Raw genomic sequence first — 20,621 nt, forward strand, 5'->3', positions numbered from 1 at the left:
GTGTGTGTTTGACATTTTTTTCTTTTATTGACAGGTGCTTCTTGTAATCGTTTAGGGCAACACTCATGCCTCCGCTGCAAGGTATTCCTCATCTTCATACATGCACTTTTATCATGTTTAGAACACTGGATTCAATAGAAGTTCTCAACTCCTTCCCCCAATTCCTTAATGGGAATTTCTGAGACATTGGTATCAGATTAGTAGGGGTCTGAATTCTGTCTCCCCACTAGTCAGGAGATTGAAGGTGTGAACACACAGCACATTCACTGATTAACTGGCACAGCGCCATACGGTGGAGGTTCCTGATATTGCAACTTGCTGTTGCTCAGTCCCTTTCTTTTGCTGATTAGTGAAGGTGTTGGGAGTTGAACCCACAATATTAAAGTCCCTCTTATCAGTAAATGACATGTATTGCCATTTCAACAGGCCGATAGTTGTGATCGAGCATAATTAAGGAAGTTTATTCTTGATTTGGCCTGTCTAAACAGGCCAGCAATCACGTGACGAATGCATAAAAGGCTGACAAGATGATTATTTTTTATGGAAGTATAGTCCTTACTATTGTTTTTGTGTGGTATGACTATCTGGATTAGACCGGGATCACACATGCAGTCTTTTTATCTGTCAGCTGTACACTATAGTTGACAACTTGCTGCATTAGCCACGATCAGGTCCCTAAAAAAAAGTTTTGTAAATTTAAAAAAAAAAAAAAAAAAAAAGAAAGCTATTGCTACATTTTTAAACCTTTTTAAAATCTTAAAATAAAACATTTTCCAAAGGGTGCTGATGTAAAGCAGACATGAGGGAAATGTTATTTACTATTGTTTTTGTGTGGTATGACTATCTGGATTAGGCCGGGATCAGACATGCGAGAAACACGGCCGAGTCTCGCATGTTAATACCCGACACTGCCGTTGGCACTCAGGAGCGGTGCGTGCGGCTCCATGTATTGCTATGCGGCCGCACGCTCCGATCCGAGTGCCAGCGGCAGTGTTGGGTATTAACATGCGAGACTCGTCCGTGTTTCTCGCATGTGTGATTCCAGCCTTAAAGGGATAATATTTTTATAAATAAACACAGAACATATCAACCTAAGTTTACCATTAGCATAAAGTATAATGTGTAACGAAAAAACACTCTCCAAATGGATGGGATATGTTGAGGCATTGTGCTGCACAACTGTAGTGTTAACTTTATTATTTATGTCAGTATGAATATGGTAATACCAAATTTGTATCATTTTGTTTTATTACTTTTTGGTGTAATTACCATGTTAGCTTTATTTTGTGGGTTAATAAGATCACTATAGTATAAAATTTATTTTTTTCTTAGGTTTTATGTTTTTGTTACTTTTGCACCATAACTTTATTTTTCAGTTGATGCTGCTGTGTGAGAATTTGTTCTTTGCTAAACAAGCTGTAGCTTCTGTTGCTTTTCCACAACCTTTTTTAATTTTTGATCTCTTATTATCTTTTTTTAGCCATAATTAACACAAATAACAATTATTGCATCATATTTAATTATTTATTATTTTTAATCACATTCATCTTACAAAATGAAAAGTATACAGTTTAGTAGTACAGTTTGTTACGAATGCAGCAATGTCAAATATGTGATGTTTTTGCTGAGGATTGTTTTTTTTTTTTTTTTTTTAACAGCAGAAAAAAAACATTTTTTTTATTAATAATAAAACTGGTTTTATTTTTTTTATTTTTTTTTATAACCCTTAAAACCCTTTTTTCCCTTCACCCATGACAGCACCACATGAGAGAGAGGGATCCGCCCCGCCAGGACAGGAACCTACTGAAACATAAGGGGCGGCACCTCTCCCCCGCTTCAGTTGGGTTCCTGTCCTGGAAAGGAATCCCTCTGACAGCGGCGGCGCCTGTCAGGATGAAAGACCCAGGGCCGTCCCGGCGTTTAAATTGCAGGGCTGACTTACCTCCGACGCCGGCCGTCGGCAGCTGGTAGCGCAGTCCCCGGGGTGTTGCCTGATCCGGGCCCCGGGTTCGTGCGGGCACGTCCCGATGTCCTCCCTTCGGAGGTTCCTCCACGTGCCGCCCTCCCCCTGCGCGCGCGCCCGTCCTTCGTCTGCTTGCAGGGGAAGCCGGGGGCGGAGACCGGCGTCCGACGTCAGCGGCGCAGAGGATTCTGGGAGCGCGACCGCTGACGTCATCAGGACGCGACGATCATGGCGCCGGGCGCGACGCCGGCCAGGAGAAGCGGCTGGCGGTCGCGGGGGGGAGGGGTAATGAGGGGCACTCACTTTAAAGAAGGAGCAGAAGCGGCTGCAGGGGTGACAATGGCGTCTCAGGAGGATCGCTCACCGTCCCCATTGTCTCTGCCCCCATCACAAGCTTCTGGTCGCAAGAGCCTCTCGAGCGGCAAAAGCAGCAGCCGTCCAAGTCACCGATCGAGGGATTCCTCGAGGTCAAAAGAACGTAGAACGCACGCTCCTTCGCAGCCCCAGAGCCCGGTATCGGTCTTTCCTGGGTGGTGAGTGATCTCCGTGAATGTAGACAATGGTGTAATAGGGCTCCCTATGTCTTTTCTTTTTTTTAGGGAGGCAAAAAAGCTACATGCAAAAAGAAAAATAAAGTATGTGCCATATGCCACAGCCCTTTAGCAAAAGACTACCAAAAGGACTTATGTGTCAGCTGTATCCAACTGACTATGGCTGAAGAGGCACCGAGCCTGGCAACAAACCTCAGATCAATAATTAAGTCGGAGGTACAGGGCTCACTTAAAAAATTATTAAAAAAGAAAAGTAAGAGTAGGAAAGCCTCCCCGAGTTCCTCGTCAGGCTCCTCCTCTTCGGAGTATCAAGTTGAGCACGGGTCATCTTCATCCTCAGACAGTGATACGGGGGACAGACCTTGCTTTCCCGTAGAAGATACGGACGCCCTCCTTAAAGCCATCAGGTCCACTATGGGCCTTCAGGAGGAGAAAGTAGAGAGATCACTGGAGGATTTGATGTTTGGCGGCCTACAAGAAAGGAAAAAGCGTACCTTTCCGGTCAATGACAAGGTTCAGGCCCTAATCGAGAGAGAGTGGAAGAAACCGGAGAAGTCAGGTAGCCTTCCCTCCTCTTCAAAGCGAAGATACCCCTTTGAGGCTAAGGACACGGACATCTGGGACAAGGTCCCAAAGATTGACGCCGCAGTGTCTAGGTCTTCCAAGAAGTCGGCCCTGCCCCTGGAGGATTCAGGGGTTTTGAGAGATCCCTTGGATAAAAAAGCGGACTCATACCTAAGGCACACTTGGGAGGCAGCGGCAGGTGGTCTAAAACCAGCAATAGCCGGCACCTGCACAGCCCGGTCATTAATGGTCTGGTTGCAACAACTGGAAGAAAAATTGGTCTCCAAAATACCAAGGGAGAAAATTTTAGGTGAAATGTACCTACTACACGGAGCTGCCGACTTCTTGGCAGACACCTCCGCCGACTCGATGAGGTTAACGGCAAGAGCAGCGGGGCTGTCGAACGCTGCAAGACGGGCGTTATGGCTCAAAGGCTGCCCTGGGGACATTCAATCTAAGGCAAAATTATGCTCGTTACCATGTGATGGGCAGTTCTTGTTTGGAAAAGACCTGGATGACATCCTGGAAAAAGCCGGTGATAAAAAGAAGGGCTTCCCCAGAATCATGGGTGATCAAAGGAGACCGCCCTTTCGGAGGGGAAGGTTCAATCGAGGCCATCCCCCGGGAGAACGGAAAAGGTGGGACGACAAGAGGAAAAAAGAACCAGGGTTTATGTTTGGGGGAAATACCTCAATCGCCAAAAAATCCCCGCAATGACACCAGCCCTCCTGTGGGGGGAAGATTGAGGCTCTTTTCCCAAGAATGGGAGAAAATATCGGCCAACAATTGGATCCTGGAAATTATAAAGAATGGCCCAAAAATCCCCTTCTTCCAGTATCCAAGAGCTTCATTTGTGGTGACCCCCGTCAGGAAGGAACCAGGAGAGCAATCAGCCATAGAAACAGAAATCTTAGGACTATTGGAGAAACAAGTTCTGGTAGAGGTCCCGAAAGATCAAGAAAGAAGGGGGTTCTATTCTCCCCTCTTCCTAATAAAAAAACCCGACCTTTCCTTCAGAACGATAATAAATCTCAGGCGCCTCAATCAATGGATCAAGAACCAAACATTCAAAATGGAATCAGTGACTTCGGCCATAAAGCTGTTACACCACTACTGCTTCATGGCCGTAATCGATTTGAAGGATGCCTATTACCATATCCCGATGCACCAAGAGTACCAAAAATACCTGAGGGTAGCCCTATACATCCAGGGCGACCTCAGGCATTTTCAATTTACAGCTCTTCCGTTTGGCATCTCCATAGCGCCAAGGATTTTTACAAAAGTAATAGCGAAAATGACAGCTTTCCTTCGAATCCACAATGTGATTATGGTGCCTTACTTGGACGATTTTCTGGTCATTGGCAATTCAGAACATCACTGCGCACATCAGGTAGAGAAGATAACAGAGACCCTGCAAAGACTGGGTTGGATGGTAAACTTAAAAAAATCAAAACTTCAACCCCTAAGGAAACAAACGTTTCTAGGTTTCGTCTTGGACTCCGACCGTCAAGTTTGCCTCTTGCCAGAGAAAAAACTAGAGAAGGTGAGAGAAATGACCCTTACGGCAATACAGCATCCTCACATGACCCTAAGAAGGGCAATGTCCCTGTTGGGCACGCTAACAGCCTGTATCCCTGCGGTCAACTGGGCACAGTATCATACCCGACAACTGCAGGCGGAAATCTTGTCAGCCCAGAGACGATTGAAAGGGCGTTTAGAAGGGAAGCTGGAACTTTCCGAAAGGGGGAAAAACTCTCTCACTTGGTGGCTAGACGACACAAATTTAACAGGGGGAACTTTGTGGCACAGGCCCGTGTCCGATGTAATATTGACGGACGCAAGCTCCTCGGGATGGGGGGCACACCTGAGAGAACATATGGCCCAAGGGTCCTGGGCTCACATAGAGCAGAAGGCTTCCTCCAACTTAAGAGAGTTGAAAGCGATAAACAGGGCCCTAGAGGCATTCATTCCCATGTTACGGGGTCAAAACGTCCGAATTATGTCAGACAACAGGGTAGCAGTGGCGTATGTCAACCACCAGGGAGGGACAAGGTCAAACTCCCTAATGGACGAAGCCAAAAGAATCTTCCTCAAAGCAGAGCAACACCTAACCTCCCTAACAGCCCTGCATATCAAAGGGACAGAAAATGTTCAAGCCGACTTTCTAAGCCGCAACAAGTTAAAACAGGGAGAGTGGGCCTTAAATCGTGTAATATTCCAGAAGATAGTACAGTTATGGGGACAGCCAGTAATCGACCTCTTTGCCACCAAAAGCAACCGACAAGTGAGAAGGTTCTGCTCATTAAACCCAGGGGAAAACCCGTGGGCAGTGGACGCTCTACAAATCCCGTGGCTGTTCAAACTGAGCTATGCCTTTCCCCCAGTAGCGTTAATCCCGGCAGTAGTAAAAAGATAAGAGACGAGCAAGCCAGAGTAATCCTCATAGCCCCATTCTGGCCACAAAGACCGTGGTTTTCTCTACTACAAATGATGTCTCTCTCGGACCCGTGGGTACTACCAGAGATTCCAGATTTGTTAGCTCAGGGGCCGATATTCCACAAACAAGTCAAGGGGCTCCATCTGACGGCGTGGAATTTGAGAGGTCACTTTTGAGAGATAAAGGGTTTTCCCCAGGGTTGGTGACTACTCTAATGAAAAGTAGAAAACCAATAACAACCAACATATATGGCAGAACGTGGAAAAAATTCCTACAATTCCTGGGAAAACCGTTAGGTCAAGAACCCCCAATCGGGTCCATCTTGGAGTTCTTGCAGGCAGGCCTACAGCTAGGCCTGGCGGTTAATACCCTCAAAGTACAGGTTTCAGCGCTGGGTGCATTATACAATTGCAATATAGCGGCAAACAGATGGGTAGCCAGGTTTATAAAATCTTGCCACAGATCTAGGCCAGTCTCCTTACCGAAAATAGCTCCATGAGATCTATATCTGGTGCTGGAAGCCCTCACGAAAGAGCCGTTTGAACCCATACAGCAGATTTCAACTAAAAATCTCACTCTAAAAACCATCATTTTGGTAGCTCTAACGTCGGCACGTAGAGTTAGTGACTTACAGGCCCTTTCAGTCAACCCACCATATACCCAGATATACCAGGATAGGGTGGTTATGAGAACAGACCCGGCTTACTTGCCGAAAGTAGTGACTAACTTTCACCGAAACCAAGAGATTGTCCTCCCTTCCTTTTGCGAGAATCCGAAAAACCCAGGGGAGGAGAAGTTTCATAGCCTAGATGTTAAAAGAACCCTAGTAGAGTATATGTCTATAACCAGCCAGTGGAGGAGGTCCCAGTCCCTATTTGTAGCCTTCCAGGGTGCTAGGAAAGGTTATGGAGTGTCAAAGGGGACTATTGCCCGATGGATTAGGGAGGCCATTAGTGTAGCCTATTCAGCTAGTGGCGTCCCGGTTCCTGACGGCATCAAGGCTCATTCCACCAGAGCCGTGGCGACCTCCTGGGCTGAGAAAGCAGAGGTATCAATAGAGCAAATTTGTAAGGCCGCTACTTGGGCCTCACCCTCAACTTTCTTTAGACACTATAGACTAAATCTGTCCTCCTCTGCTGACTTGACCTTTGGTAGAAGGGTGCTGCAAGCGGTGGTCCCTCCCCAAGGTGTTCGAAGTCTCCAGAATCTCTCATGTGGTGCTGTCATGGGTGAAGGGAAAACCACCATGGTTACTTACCGGTAGCCGGTTTTTCCGGAACCCATGACAGCACCCGTATATTTCCCCCCCTTTTTCACCGTTTGGGTGTGCACAATAGTCGGGTGTATTTGTGTGATGTGGTGTTGGATAAATATGTAACTAACCGGGAAGTCCTCTCAAATGCTCTGTAATCCAACTGAAGCAGGGGAGAGGTGCCGCCCCTTATGTTTCAGTAGGTTCCTGTCCTGGCGGGGCGGATCCCTCTCTCTCATGTGGTGCTGTCATGGGTTCCGGAAAAACCGGCTACCGGTAAGTAACCATGGTGGTTTCTCCCTTTTACAATGTTTATGTTTGATTCCATTAATAATACATTGTACAACATATGTTTGAATAAACCTAGTATAAAAACAAAAGCAAATACCTGTCACGACACAGCTGTTGGGTGACCAGGGGCTCCTTTCCTGGCCCTAACACAAGGGGGTGCCCTAGCTTGCCCTGCTCCCCGGGATAGGGATACTTCAGATGCTTCCGCCCTTGCCTTACCTCCTAAGTTAGCCCTCCGTCTGTTCCCTTCTCCCACCCATTGAAGAGAGGGCGCTACTGTGCACCGCAGTACACAAACTCGACAAACAGGGCAACACAGAGACAAGGGTTAACAGAAAACTCTAGACACACAAAATATTCACTCACAGAGGAATCCACTGGGGTGTGCAGGAAGGGGGGAAAAAACAAATTAGAGAACAATAAGGAACCACCATGCCTACAAACCAAACAACAGTCGCTAATAACTCCTCCAGCTTGCCTTCTCATACCAACTCCTTTCCCTCCGTTAGCCATGCAGCAATAAAGCTAGCTCTGATGAGGATTAGTAGCAGAGCCCAGATTATATAGGGAAAAGGAGTGGCTAACCAAGCTCAGCTGAGAACAGGGATTTCCAACATGGCCGAATAACTCCTGCTCTGCCAGAAGAAATAAGTACATTTAATATGACAGAGAATTGCTTCGTCTGAAAAAAAATTACAAAAAGGTTGTGTGAAACATGTCTTAATCATTCTGCTTAACACCTTCCCCTTAGGACACAGTAGGACCTCTTGTACATTAAGCAGATCGTGGTGCCTGTCCTGGAATAATTTATGTAAATGTTGTGGTTACTGTTGCTGTTTATATGTTATTGCCAAATAGTTCTGATGTTTCAATGGACTAATGTTGACAGTGCAAAAAACTCATTGCACTTACAAGTGACCATGTAGACACGGCTCTAATTCCATGTATGTTTACTGCTCATGTGGCACCAACCCAGTGTTTTCCAGATTTACAGTATTGGTCATGTTTCCTTAATCAACAGAAATCGGAGCCTTTGAAGGTCTGCATGAGACGACACACTTTTAGCTACAAACATTAATTTTTGTGCATTTTTATCAAACCTTATAGCTTTACACCAAAGTGCATGATTGGAAAGTGGCATTTTCATAACGTGCTAGGTTTCTGCTTTTCCAAAAATGTTTCTGAGTCTAGCTGTAGAATATGAATTTTAAGTATTTTAGAATTCAGGTTTTATGTGTGTATGTCAAAAGCGTAAAAATAGTTACTAAACCAAGGGTGGGAAACCGGAACAGCCGCCTTCTGTGTGGTTGTAATCAGTGGGAAAGCATCGGCTTCCTGCTTGTCACTCAGATGTTTCCCATCGTGTTTTATTATAAGAAAGCTGGTTCAGAAATTTTTGAGCCTCATTTGGTATCCATTTGTTTCTCATCTGTTTTTGTTTTCACTATAGTAACCAGGAAATAGCGCTTCTAACATTAGATTAAAATTAACATTGTGGTTACGGTAATTTTGGAAAGTGAAGAAATGTTTTGCCTGTGCTGAATTTTATAACAGATCCAGTTTACTTGTAAAGCAAAAAAAGGCACAATTCATCAGTTAATCTATTGTTTTGTATACAGTTACTTTTCAGGAGTGATTGGCTTCTTCTGTCATTATTCTTTTTTTTTTTTTTTTTTTTTGCCAATTCTCCACACTGACTCATAGGAGAGAGAATTCTCCCCACCTCTTTGGAGGTCATATGCCAATAATTGGGCATGTTGGCTGGTGTTGTGAGTTAACATCTTCTCATCAGAACAATATTTAAATGCGGATGAAATGTTAATTACTTCCAGCCTAAAACTGTCTCCTGATGATTAATCTGTCTCATTGTAATGTGGACAGGCTTGTTTCTGTGATGATCATGCTCGGAGCAAAGTGTTCAAGACTGAGAAGGGGAAGGCGCCTCCCTGCCCTAAATGTGGCCATGAAACACAGGAAACAAAGAATCTGAGCATGTCCAGTAAGTTTTTCTTAATGAAGTATAACAGTTAATGTTGTTGTCCAGGACTAGGATGAAAGTCTGCAGTCTCTCTATGTGACTGCAGAGTTTTGAGTCCTCACCGGATTGTTTGGTGCTGGTGGTGAGAGCTCATGTGACTGCAAGTATGTGATTTTGCATACATGCAGTCACATGCTGACTAGACGCGTTCTCCTTGCTCAGTTCACTCAAGTAATTGAGGCCACGCACGTCTAGTCGAAATGTGGCCTGCAGTATGCCCATCCCATACTTGCGGTTTTGTAACCACCAGCTCTCACCACTGGCAGTACTCACGCTCTGAGAATTCAAAAGTCTGCAGACAAAGAGTGAGTGCCGACTTTCATCCCAAACCTGGACAACCCCTTTAAATAGCCTATCTGCAACCTTCACACTGATGCATTTCTGTGTAACAGTGGCTGTATATGATTTAGTATAGTTTTGTAGTTTGTACATTATTGGCTGAGGATTGATTAAAAAGAACTGTTTAGGACCTGGAATTCAGATTTGAAGATTTTCTACATGAAAATTATTGGTGTTGTCTATGACTTTCTGTTATTGATAACTCATTCTTTGGATAGATCTTCAATATCAGATTGTTGAGGATCCAAAACCTTGAACCCGCATCGACCAGCTGTTATCACCTGCTGTGGTGGCCAGTGTGCAAAACCCGAACAGCACTCTGGATTATGCATTATGGCTGTTCTCGGGTTCTGTAACTCAGCTCCCATTGAAGTGAACCGGAGTTGAGCCACAATACACAAGTAAAGTCGTGCAAACAGCTGATAGGTGAGGGTGCCGGGTATTTGACTTCCAAAGACTTGATATTGATGACCTGTTTTAAGGACAAGCCATTAGTATGTAAGTCCTGGACAACCCATTTAATCCATATACATCAGTAAGAAACTCATGTGCATTTAAATGTTTGTAGGTGCATTCATGTATATGTAGCTTGCTAATGTTTTTTTCCCTCCAGCGTAGTACAGAAATTGTTCTGATGCCAGAATTGACCCTGTTTTCTTTGGGATTGTTTCCGGTATCTGAAAAATCAGATGATGTGCCACACTGATCCAGGAACCATAAAAAAATGATGACTACAGCGTTTCTTTAATAGATTAACAGTTAATAGGTCTGGCACCCGGCCCTATGTCAGTATATGGAGTGCAGGAGTGGGTCACCAGGTGTGCTCTGTCTAACCTAATCCAACATTCCTGACCTCCGCTGTACACAACCCTGCCACTGTTCAGCCGCACTATCTACCTCAGTTAGAAAACTTACTTTACAGTGAGTTCATCACAAGGTCAGATTTTCCCCTTCTTCTTTCTGCTTTCCAGCAAGCTTGCTCCCCTTCTTCCACCAAGAAGTCTCCAAGGTCCAAAACAATGTTGATGTTCCCCATGCAGTTTTTATTTTGAGATCGCTGTTGTGCTGTCCCTTTCTGAGTATCATTATAGCAGTTCTTTAAAGCATACAGTGAGCTTAAGAATATGATATTGAATATAGCAGTTTTCTGATTAAACATAATTGAGATAGGAAACTTTTATGGAGTCTGTAATAAATTAAGAATGAGGAAACTTTTTTTTTTTAAGGTTTTGTACTTTCCCATTGACCAGCCTAGCATTAGTTAGGTCCAGAAATATTTGAATAATGATGCAAGTTTTAGCATTATAGCTGTCTACCAGAACATATTCAAGATACAGTTATATAATCAACATGGACTTAAAGTGCAGACTCTCAGCTTTTGAGGGTATTCACATCCTAATTGGAGTAAGGGTTTAGGAATTGCAGCTTTTCCCCTTCTCCCATGACAGCACCACCTGAGAGAGGGTTACCACCCATCAAGGACAGGAAACCTACTGAATAAAAGGGCGATACCTCTTCTCCACAACAATTTGGTTTCCTGTCCTGGAGGGAACCTAAGAGCGGTACGTTGGACTTACCCAGGTCTGGAGGTTGTCCAAGATGGGATGCCTTCCGGAGGGGTGAGGTACCACTGGCCAGGAGGTCGTTGCAGCGCCATGCAGGCAGAGTCCTCTTGTTAAAAGTCTCTTACCGACACAAGGTCCCAGGTCTGCGCATGCCATCACCCCATGCTTAGTGCAACGGGACATGCTTCTGTGCTGTGCACACATGGGATGAGCTGGTGAAAGATCCAGCACACCCCAGCTTTTTGTAGCTGCCTCTTTTCAAAGGGAACAAAAGTAATTGGACAATTTTCTCAAAAGCTCTTTGGTGGGCTACATGGGCTATTTTCCTCGTTAATATATTATCAATTTAGCAGATAAAAGGTCTGGATCTGATTCCAGGTGTGGCATTTGCATTTAGAAGCTGCTGCTGTGAACCCACAACATACGGTCAAAAAACTCTCAATGGAAGAGAAACATCCCATCATTAGGCTGAAAAACAGAAGAAATCCACCAGAGAGATGTCAGACATGTTATAAGAATTGCCAAATCAACAGTTTGGTACATTCTGCAAAAAGAAAAAAAAAATCAGCACACTGAGCTTAAGAACTCAAAAATGTCTTGACGTCCATGGAAGACAACAGTGGTGGGATGATTGCTGAATCCTTCCTATGGTGAAGAAAAATCTTTTCACAACATCTACCCGATTTTAAGAATGTAGGGAGGAGGACCCCCGTAGAGTGTCTGGGCCGGAACCAAGGGGACCGCCATCTGGGTTCCTAGAGAAACGGTACCCGGGGGACAACGGGGGAGAGCGGGTTACTGAAAGTGACAAGTCAGCAAGGGGCGGGGCAAGTATAAAGGGGGCAGGGAGCGCACCGGGAAGTCAGTTGGTAGTACGCCAGACACAGAGAGAGACGGTGGGGGTGTGACAGAGTCATAGTGACTGACTGCGACCAGAGGGGAGATCAGCAGCAGAGAGGAGATCTACGGCAGCCTTCAGAGAGGAGGTACCAAGCTTACCGGCAAGAGACTGTCGCTCCTCTCCAAATTGGGCCCGCAACCTGCTCACGGTCGTCCTCAACCGCTGCCGCTGCACTCCAGCCCGTTGCGGCCTGCCCGGTACCTCCCGCGGCCACTGACGCGCCACTTCATCCTGTGGTTGCGGCCTGCCCGCTGCCGCCCCGCCTCCATCCTTGGTTGCGGCCTGTTCATCACCGCCCACAGCTGCCTTTACCCCGCTGCAGTTGGCAGTTGGGGCCTGCTTCTCGCCTACGGAGAGACTCTATGCACAGGCCCAGTCCGTGCGCGTGGCCTACCAACCGCCACTCTTCCAGACTACGTCACTATCCTGCTTGGGGGGACTGGAGTCACCGTGAACTCGCTAACGAACGGGACCCTGCTGTGGCTACGGGGGTTACCGTAACAAAAGACTTCCTTAGGGCCTGTTCTGCCCCAACTTCTCCTGGGTGTTGAGACGCCTGAAGACTACTACAGTTCTTCAACAGCTGGGCCTAGCGGCTGCGACACCAAAGCAGTCACATCAGCGACACCAAAGCAGCCACTTCAGCGACATCAAAGCAGCCACATCAGTGATACCAAATCAGCCACACCAGCGACACCGAGGGACGTCAGGAAGGATAAGTTGACTTTAGGAAATAAGGACCCGTAGTTGGCCGTTTTGTGGCCCCATAATATCCGGCCTTGCCGGGTCAGTCGCATTCTCGTTTAAAGAAAAGTGTTATTGTTGTTTAGTCCCTGCGAGGACAAGTAGTGTTACCCCTTTATGGTTGCTCAGTATAGCCCTAGCGGCTCTAGTTCATAAACGTTACTTTCCAAAACTACACTCAGTCTCGTGTCACGTCACTGCATCCTGTGAACCTGCTGTTACCTACATGTGGCGTAGTCGGCAGGATGCAGTCTCCGAGCGTGGACAATGATGCCCCAGACCAAGGCAGGGCTGTGAACTCTACAGATAATGAGGGCCCCCGTTCCAGCATTTCGTTGGGGGCTATGCTGAACAACCTGCCTAGATTTTCCGGCTCCAATACTATGTTATGGAGCTGGACAGAGCGGATGCGGGGACTCTTTCGGATGCACACAATGACTCTTGACCTGGAAGCCGAAGTAGCTCTCATGGCATTAGACGGGGAGGTTCGGAGGTCAGTGATGTTAAGGCCCCCGGGACACCGCAACACCTTTGATAAAGTTTTGCAGATAGTAGAACAGACCCAAGGGTACCCAACTAATGTGGGAGAATTAAGGACCTGGTTGTTCAGTCGAATGCAGGGAGAGGGGGAGACTATCACCCAGTATATGAATGTCCTCCAAGAATTGCATACGGCTATTGAAAGAAGGGACAGAGTAGGGGTAGGACCAATTGATGTTACCCTACGTGACCTACTGGTGACTGGACTGCGAGACCCGTTAATTAAACAGGCATTAAGGGACCAGATCAGAATGAATCCCCGTATAGACTTTTCAGAGGTGGGAAGTCGAGCATGGGCTCGAGAGCAAGAGCAGGGGTTGGCGGTTCCCGTGGGGAAGGTGCGGAGTGTGGAGGCTTCCGTGAACGCAGTCGAGGCGCCTCAGTGAGTGGACGAGATGAAACAAGAGTTGAAAAACTTCAAGTGCGAGTTGGCCGAAGTGAAGAGAAGGACCGAGTCCGGGACTGGACGGCCTAGTTTTAATCCCGGCCCTTGGGGGTCCCGCTCCCCTTGGGGCGGTCGGTCTGCGCAGGCCCGGTGTTATGAGTGCGGAGGACCAGGCCACTTCGCCCGAGAGTGTCCGTGGCGTGGGAGATACCCACCCCGACGGCCATTAAACTAGAGGGCTCCGGGCTGGGGGGACGCCGCTCGGAGCCAAAAACCACAACTAGGGGTGGTGGAAGTCCCGAAGATTTGGTCGCAAAATGTCCGGTGGTTTGGGCAGAAGTGGAGGGCCGAGCCGTCAGGTGACTGGTGGACACTGGGTCACAAGTAACCACTATGCCCGCATCTTATTTTCGACAAAATTTCCCTGAGACGGCAAGACCCCAGTGGGGGCCCATGATCAGACTAGTAGCCGCCAATCAACTACCGGTCCCGGTTGCCGGGGTGGTGTGGGTGCAGGTGACGTTGTGCGGTAAATCCCTTGGTCACAGAAGGGTGGTACTGACTCAAGGAGAAACTGATAAGCAGCATTCAGTCATCCTAGGCATGAACATACTACGGGAGTTCGGCAACCTGCTCCTCAATGATCCTACCCATAAGATCCTGAAGCAGTGGGGTTCTCGCACGGCCCAGGGACAGGTATTCCAGCAGTTGGTGCGGGAAGTGCGGATATATCAGGACTGCCAGGAAGACAAGGCTCTGGGCAAAGTCATCGCGCCAGCGGCTCCCCTGCTTGTGCTGCCTCCTGGGCGCGGACCGAACTGGCCAAGCTAGTAAGGCCTTTAGAGGAAGTGTTGCCAGCTCCTGCGGTTCAATTGAGAGTATAATCCGAGGAGCCTTGGGAAGTAACGATTCGAACTCTACAGGCCACCGAAGTCTCGGCTCAGGAGAAGGGTCAAAACATCCTGGAACAGATGCGGGCCGAGCTCTCCAGGTTAACTCCAGCCCAGCTCTCACAGATAAAAACATTGCTCGGACAGTACCATGAGGTATTTGCTAGTCATGAGGAAGATTTTGAGTGTACCACCGCCATCACTCATGAAATCCCCACGGCAGGGGCGGCCCCCATCCGAGAATGATATCGACAGATTCCTCCACAACGCTACCAAGAGGTGAAAACTTTGTTGGCACAAATGTTGCGAAAGGGGGTGATACAGGAAAGCCAAAGCCCCTGGGTGGCCCCCATTGTGCTGGTTCGTAAAAAAGATGGTACATTACGATTCTGTGTGGATTATCAAAAGCTGAATGCTTGCAGTATTAAAGACTCATACCCACTGCCCTGCATAGAAGAATCCTTGGCCGCCTTGGTGAAGGCGACGTATTTTTCGACTCTGGACCTGGCCAGTGGGTACTGGCAGGTGCCCATGTCAGAAGAAGATAGGGCCAAAACGGCGTTCATACTGCCTATGGGACTATTTGAGTTCAATTGAATGCCGTTTGGACTGGACAACGCCCCGGGAACCTTTCAGCGGTTGATGGAGCGGTGTCTGGTAGATCTCAATTTTGAGGCCACGTTGATAGGACGATATCATCGACTATGCTGCCACATTTGAGGACCACCTAAAACGGTTGGGACAGGTGCTCGGCCGGTTGCAAAAGTACGGGTTGAAGGTAAAACCCCAGAAATGCCACCTATTTCGCTCCCAGATTGAGTATCTGGGCCATGTCGTCTCGGCAGAGGGTATGAGGCCATCTCGGGAAAAACGTTGCTGTTATTCAGGGATGACCTACCCCCGAGACGATAAAAGACGTGCGGGCACTCCTGGGGTTGGCCGTATACTACCGTCGTTTCATAAAGAATTTAGCATGTCGAGCTCGAGCCCTGCACGACCTGCTGAAGGGGGCTCCCGCTGGGGCAAATGGACGTAAAATTCAGTAGCAACAACCTCAGGAAGAGGCCTTCCGAGACCTCAAGGCGGCGCTCTCGGATGCTCCGGTGTTAGCCTATGCGGATTTCTCGCAACCGTTCATCCTACACACTGACGGGAGTCTTCTCGGGTTGGGGGGTGTGTTGTCACAAATTCAAGACGGCCGGGAGAGAGTGATCGCCTATGGAAGCCGCTCACTCCATGACTCCGAGCGCAACCCGGACAATTACAGCTCCTTTAAGCTCGAACTCCTCGCAGTGGTGTGGGCCATGACGGAGCGATTTGCAGAGTACCTAGAGGGCTCCGAGGTAGTGGTGCGGACCGATGACAACCTGCTGGCCCATTTAGAAAATGCCAAACTGGGGGCTCTGGAACAATGATGGGTGGCCCGGATGGCGAAGTTCAACTATAAAATCATCTACAAAAGAGGGTCCGAGAATGTCCATGCTAACACCCTCTCTAGGATTCGACATACAACCCCAGGAAAGAATCGAGACGAATTAGAAGGGGAAGAGATACCGTTCGCCCTCACCGCTGCCGTGCTCACAGCTGCCACCCAAAAAGTATCTTCCCCAGAGACCCCAAGGGGCATACTGGAACAATCTCGGGATAAGTGGATACAACAGCAACAAGAAGACGAAGAAATGGACTTCTCCGGACGTGGGTCGCCGCTGGCCAACTACCCACTGATTCCCAACGACAAATTTTGACTCAAGACATGTCACTGATGTTGCGACAATGGGAGAGGCTGGTTATTCGAAAGGTAATATTGTACCGTAAAATAACATCACAAACAACCTTCATGACGTTTTGGCAGGTGGTTACGCCCGGAGCCCAACTCTACGAACTGGCTCAAGAGGCCCACGAAAAAGGGGCTCATTTCGGAGCTAAAAAGACCTTGCAATGGTTGCAACAGAGAGTTTACCACCCACGCTTGCCGGCTGTTGTGGACGAAATTTGCCGGACCTGTCGCCTATGTGAATTAGCCAAACCGCCCGCTAAGCGAGCCTCAGTATAGACAATCGTGACCTCTGCACCCCTTTAGCTCCTGACGGTAGATTACCTGACCATTGGTCCCGCATTCCAGGGGTACGAACACTGCCTCGTCATGGTGGATCATTTCACTAAGTTCGCTGTGGTCACCCCCACTCGAGACCAAACCGCGGAGTCGGCCGCCTCCGCAATTTGCAGAAACTTCATACAAGTATACGGCTGCCTCCAATGAATACATTCCGATCAGGGAGCATATTTTTTGGGAAAAGATATGGAGGAACTACACCATCTCTATGGGATTGACAAATCCCGGACCACACCATACCACCCGCAAGGAAACGGGGCCTGTGAACGATTTAATCGGACATTAATCCAAATGTTGCGTACTCTGGAGAGTGACAAGAAGGCCCATTGGCCTGAATATGTTCCTGAATTAGTATGGGTCTATAACAACCGAGTACATTGAGTTACCAGCTACACCCCCTACTCTCTGTTGTTCGGACGAGAAGGCAAAGGGATCACGGAGGTAGAGTTGGACCCCGAGGAGCCTCAGCCCTGGACCAGAATATCATCCTGGGTCCGAAATCGACGTCACCGGCTGCAGACTCCTCATCGAATCGTACATACCAAACTCCGAGGCTTGAAACACCCGGGAAAGAATACAACTCCACTTCCCCACCTCCAAAGCGGGGACCGTGTACTTGTACTAGATCAACGCCCCCAGAACAAACTGGAACCGCGCTGGGAAGAGAGTCCCTATCGGGTCCTACGCCGTATCAATCCTGAAGGACCTGTATACGAAGTACGACCTGAGAAAGATGAAACGCTGCCTACCCGCATTGTGCATCGTAATATGTTACGCCCGTGTATTTCCACCGACCCGAAGCAACCGGAATCTGCCCCTCCGGCCTCTGAACCGCTGCCCATGTTTTGGGACCCGGACGACGACGAAGACTTTCCTCCAACATCCAGAGGCCCTCCACTCAATGACGAGCCAACTGACACAATTAACCCACCACCGTCCACCACCCCAGAAGACCTCACCCCAGTTGAACTAAGAGACTCCGAGCGGTCAACAGTCGGCAAACCCCCCAAACGATGCGAACAAGATCAGTTCATATGGCAACAAAAACTGATACCCCTACAGACAAATCCCAATATATTGAGACCCTTGCCCGAGGACTGGCGAGCTTACAGGGTGGGGGAGTGTAGGGAGGAGGACCCCCATAGAGTGTCTGGGCCGGAACCAAGGGGACCGCCATTTGGGTTCCAAGAGAAATAGTACCCGGGGGACAACGGAGGAGAGCGGGTTACTTAAAGTGACAGGCCAGCAAGGGGCGGGCGAGTATAAAGGGGGCGGGGAGCACGGCGGGAAGTCAGTTGGTAGTACGCCAGACACAGAGAGAGAGACGGTGGGGGTGTGACAGAGCCAGAGTGACTGACTGCGACCAGAGGGGAGATCAGCAGCAGAGAGGAGATCCACGGCGTCCTTCAGAGAAGAGGTACCGAGCTTACCGGCAAGAGACTGTCGCCCTTCTCCAAATTGGGCCCGCGACCTGCTCACGGTCGTCCTCAACCGCTGCCGCTGCACTCCAGCCCTTTGCGGCCTGCCCGGTACCTCCCGCGGCCGCTGACGTGCCACTTCATCCTGTAGTTGCGGCCTGCCCGCTGCCGCCCCACCTCCGTCCTTGGTTGCGGCCTGTTCATCACCGCCCACAGCTGCTATTACCCCACTGCAGTTGGCAGTTGGGGCCTGCTTCTCACCTACGGAGAGACTCTTTGCACAGGCCCAGTCCGTGCGCGTGGCCTACCAACCGCCACTCTTCCAGACTACGTCACTACCCTGCTTGGGGGGACTGGAGTCCCCGTGGACTCGCTAACGAACGGGACCCTGCTGTGGCTACGGGGGTTACTGCAACAAAAGACTTCCTTAGGGCCAGTTGTGCCACAACTTCTCCTGGGTGCTGAGACGCCTGAAGACTAGTACAGTTTCTCAACAGCTGGGCCCAGCGGCTGCGACACCAAAGCAGTCACATCAGCGACACCAAAGCAGCCACTTCAGCGACATCAAAGCAGCCACACCAGTGATACCAAATCAGCCACACCAGCGACACCGAGGGACGTCAGGAAGGATAAGTTGACTTTAGGAAATAAGGACCCGCAGTTTGCCGTTTCGTGGCACCATAATATCCGGCCTTGCCGGGTCAGTTGCATTCTTGTTTAAAGAAAAGTGTTGTTGTTGTTTAGTCCCTGCGAGGACAATTAGTGTTACCCCTTTATGGTTGCTCAGTATAGACCTAGCGACTCCAGGTCATAAACGTTACTTTCCAAAACAACACTCAGTCTCGTGTCTCGTCACTGCATCCTGTGATCCTGCTGTTACCTACAAGAACACAGGATATTTTTCTTCAACCCCTTTCATTAAACCTGTATGTCTACCCACTGCATCTCTTTTTTTCATTTTAAATAAAAAATAGTGGCATGCAGATTCCAAACCATGATGATTCAGTCACTGTCCAAATATTTCTGGACCTAACTGTAAATATGGCTACAACTGATATACCGTTAGTTTGTGCTAACATGGACGGGGGGGCAACCTTTCCCTAAGGCTATACTCCAATTCCATGTAGATGTCACCATACAAGAAAAACAGACCAGTTTTTTTCCTCAGGTGTCATCCTTGTACCATTATTTTTTTTTTTCTTATCCCTTTTTTCACTGAAGCACTGTTCACTGCCTAACCTTTTTTTTTTTTCTTCCCCTAATTATGAAATGTTTCAGTAATAGATTTAGCAAAATTCACATAATAAACTAAATGTGAATGTACCCTTACAGTGACTCCCTAATGAAGGACTTTCATCTGGTATTGTGGCACAGCCATACCAGACACAGCTGAAGAGCAGCCCTGTAGCTGTAAATAATAGTAATAAAACTTTGTTCCCCTTCTGTTACCTGAGGTTGAACCTTTCCATATTTTTCATTCTACCATAAAATATCAGTATGTACTTGTACTTGGAATTGAGGTTGAATCTTATTAAAATATTGCATTTCTATTCTTTAGCACGCACACTGAAGTTTGGCCGGCAGAGCGGAGCTGATGAAGATGACGACGGTGCTTCCGGCTATGAGAACTACTGGAAGAATCTCGCTTCTGGTAGTTCAGACATAAACTATGATGACGAAGAGGAGGATGATGATGATGATGAGGAGGAGGAATGTGATGAGGAAGGGGATGGGGACTCTGACAATGGGGCTTCTGAACCATTTAGTCACTTGAATATAGGCCGGACATATGCCAGTGGCTATGCCCACTATGAAGAATCTCAGGAGTAAATGTACAGGTTTCATAAGTATATTTGAATAATCACATGACAGTGATTGAAGCAACCTTGTGTAATATCAGTAAAAATAATACAAGTTCTATTTAAAATTCCGTAGCAGCATGGTCATGTTCTTTTATGCAAAGAAAATAGTGTCAACAACAGTGTGAGGTGCCATTTTAATTTTATGTTCTTGTTCAGAAATTTCATGGAGTAGGCTCAAGATCTGTGTCCTTCCCATGAGTGGCTGTTGCCAGCTGTGTGAGCTGTGGCCTTCCCATAAGCGGCTCGTGCCAGTTGTGTGGGTTGTGCCCTTCCCATAAGCGGCTGGTGCCTGATATGTGTATGTGAGCTGTGTCCTTCCCATAAGGGGCTGGTGCCAGCTGTGTGAGCTGTGGCCTTCCCGTGAGCGGCTGGTGCCAGCTGTGTGAGTTGTACCCTTCCCATAAGGGGCTGGTGTGAGCTGTGCTCTTTCCATAAGCAGCTGGTGCCAGCTGTGTGAGCTGTACTCTTCTCCTAAGCGACTGGTGCCAGCTGTGATATACAACTGATTACCGGTGTCTGCCATACTAAAACACCTTAGTATTCCACCGAGGTCATAAAGGGAAAACATTGACAGAACAATACACTGCAATACTTAAAGTACCCTAGTGTGATTAAAGAAAGTAAATTGCCCCATTTTACCCATATGTTAAAGAAAAAAAGACATATTTGGTATTGCCGTAAAATTCTATAGTATTACACTGCCTCATACAGCAAATGCCATAAAAAATTTTTTTCCCAAAATTACTGTTTAGTCACCTCAATTTTCTC

The 20,621-nt window shown here is 47.8% G+C and overlaps 1 protein-coding gene across 1 annotated transcript in view; it reads left to right on the top strand.

Moving 5' to 3' along the window:
- ZNF330 (zinc finger protein 330) overlaps positions 1-19,921 on the top strand; it is a 53,202-nt gene extending 33,281 nt beyond the window's left edge. The window contains exons 8-10 of the mRNA XM_073549772.1: positions 35-81; positions 8,940-9,057; positions 19,550-19,921. Of these exons, the coding sequence (XP_073405873.1) occupies positions 35-81; positions 8,940-9,057; positions 19,550-19,821 (437 nt within the window). The 3' untranslated portion in view covers positions 19,822-19,921. The remainder of the gene's footprint in view (positions 1-34; positions 82-8,939; positions 9,058-19,549) is intronic.
- Positions 19,922-20,621: the final 700 nt, after the last annotated feature.

The sequence above is a fragment of the Dendrobates tinctorius genome, unplaced genomic scaffold (genome assembly GCF_039654945.1).
Source record: "Dendrobates tinctorius isolate UK_male_01 unplaced genomic scaffold, ASM3965494v1 ptg000161l, whole genome shotgun sequence".
Classification (NCBI taxonomy): Eukaryota; Metazoa; Chordata; class Amphibia; order Anura; family Dendrobatidae; genus Dendrobates; species Dendrobates tinctorius.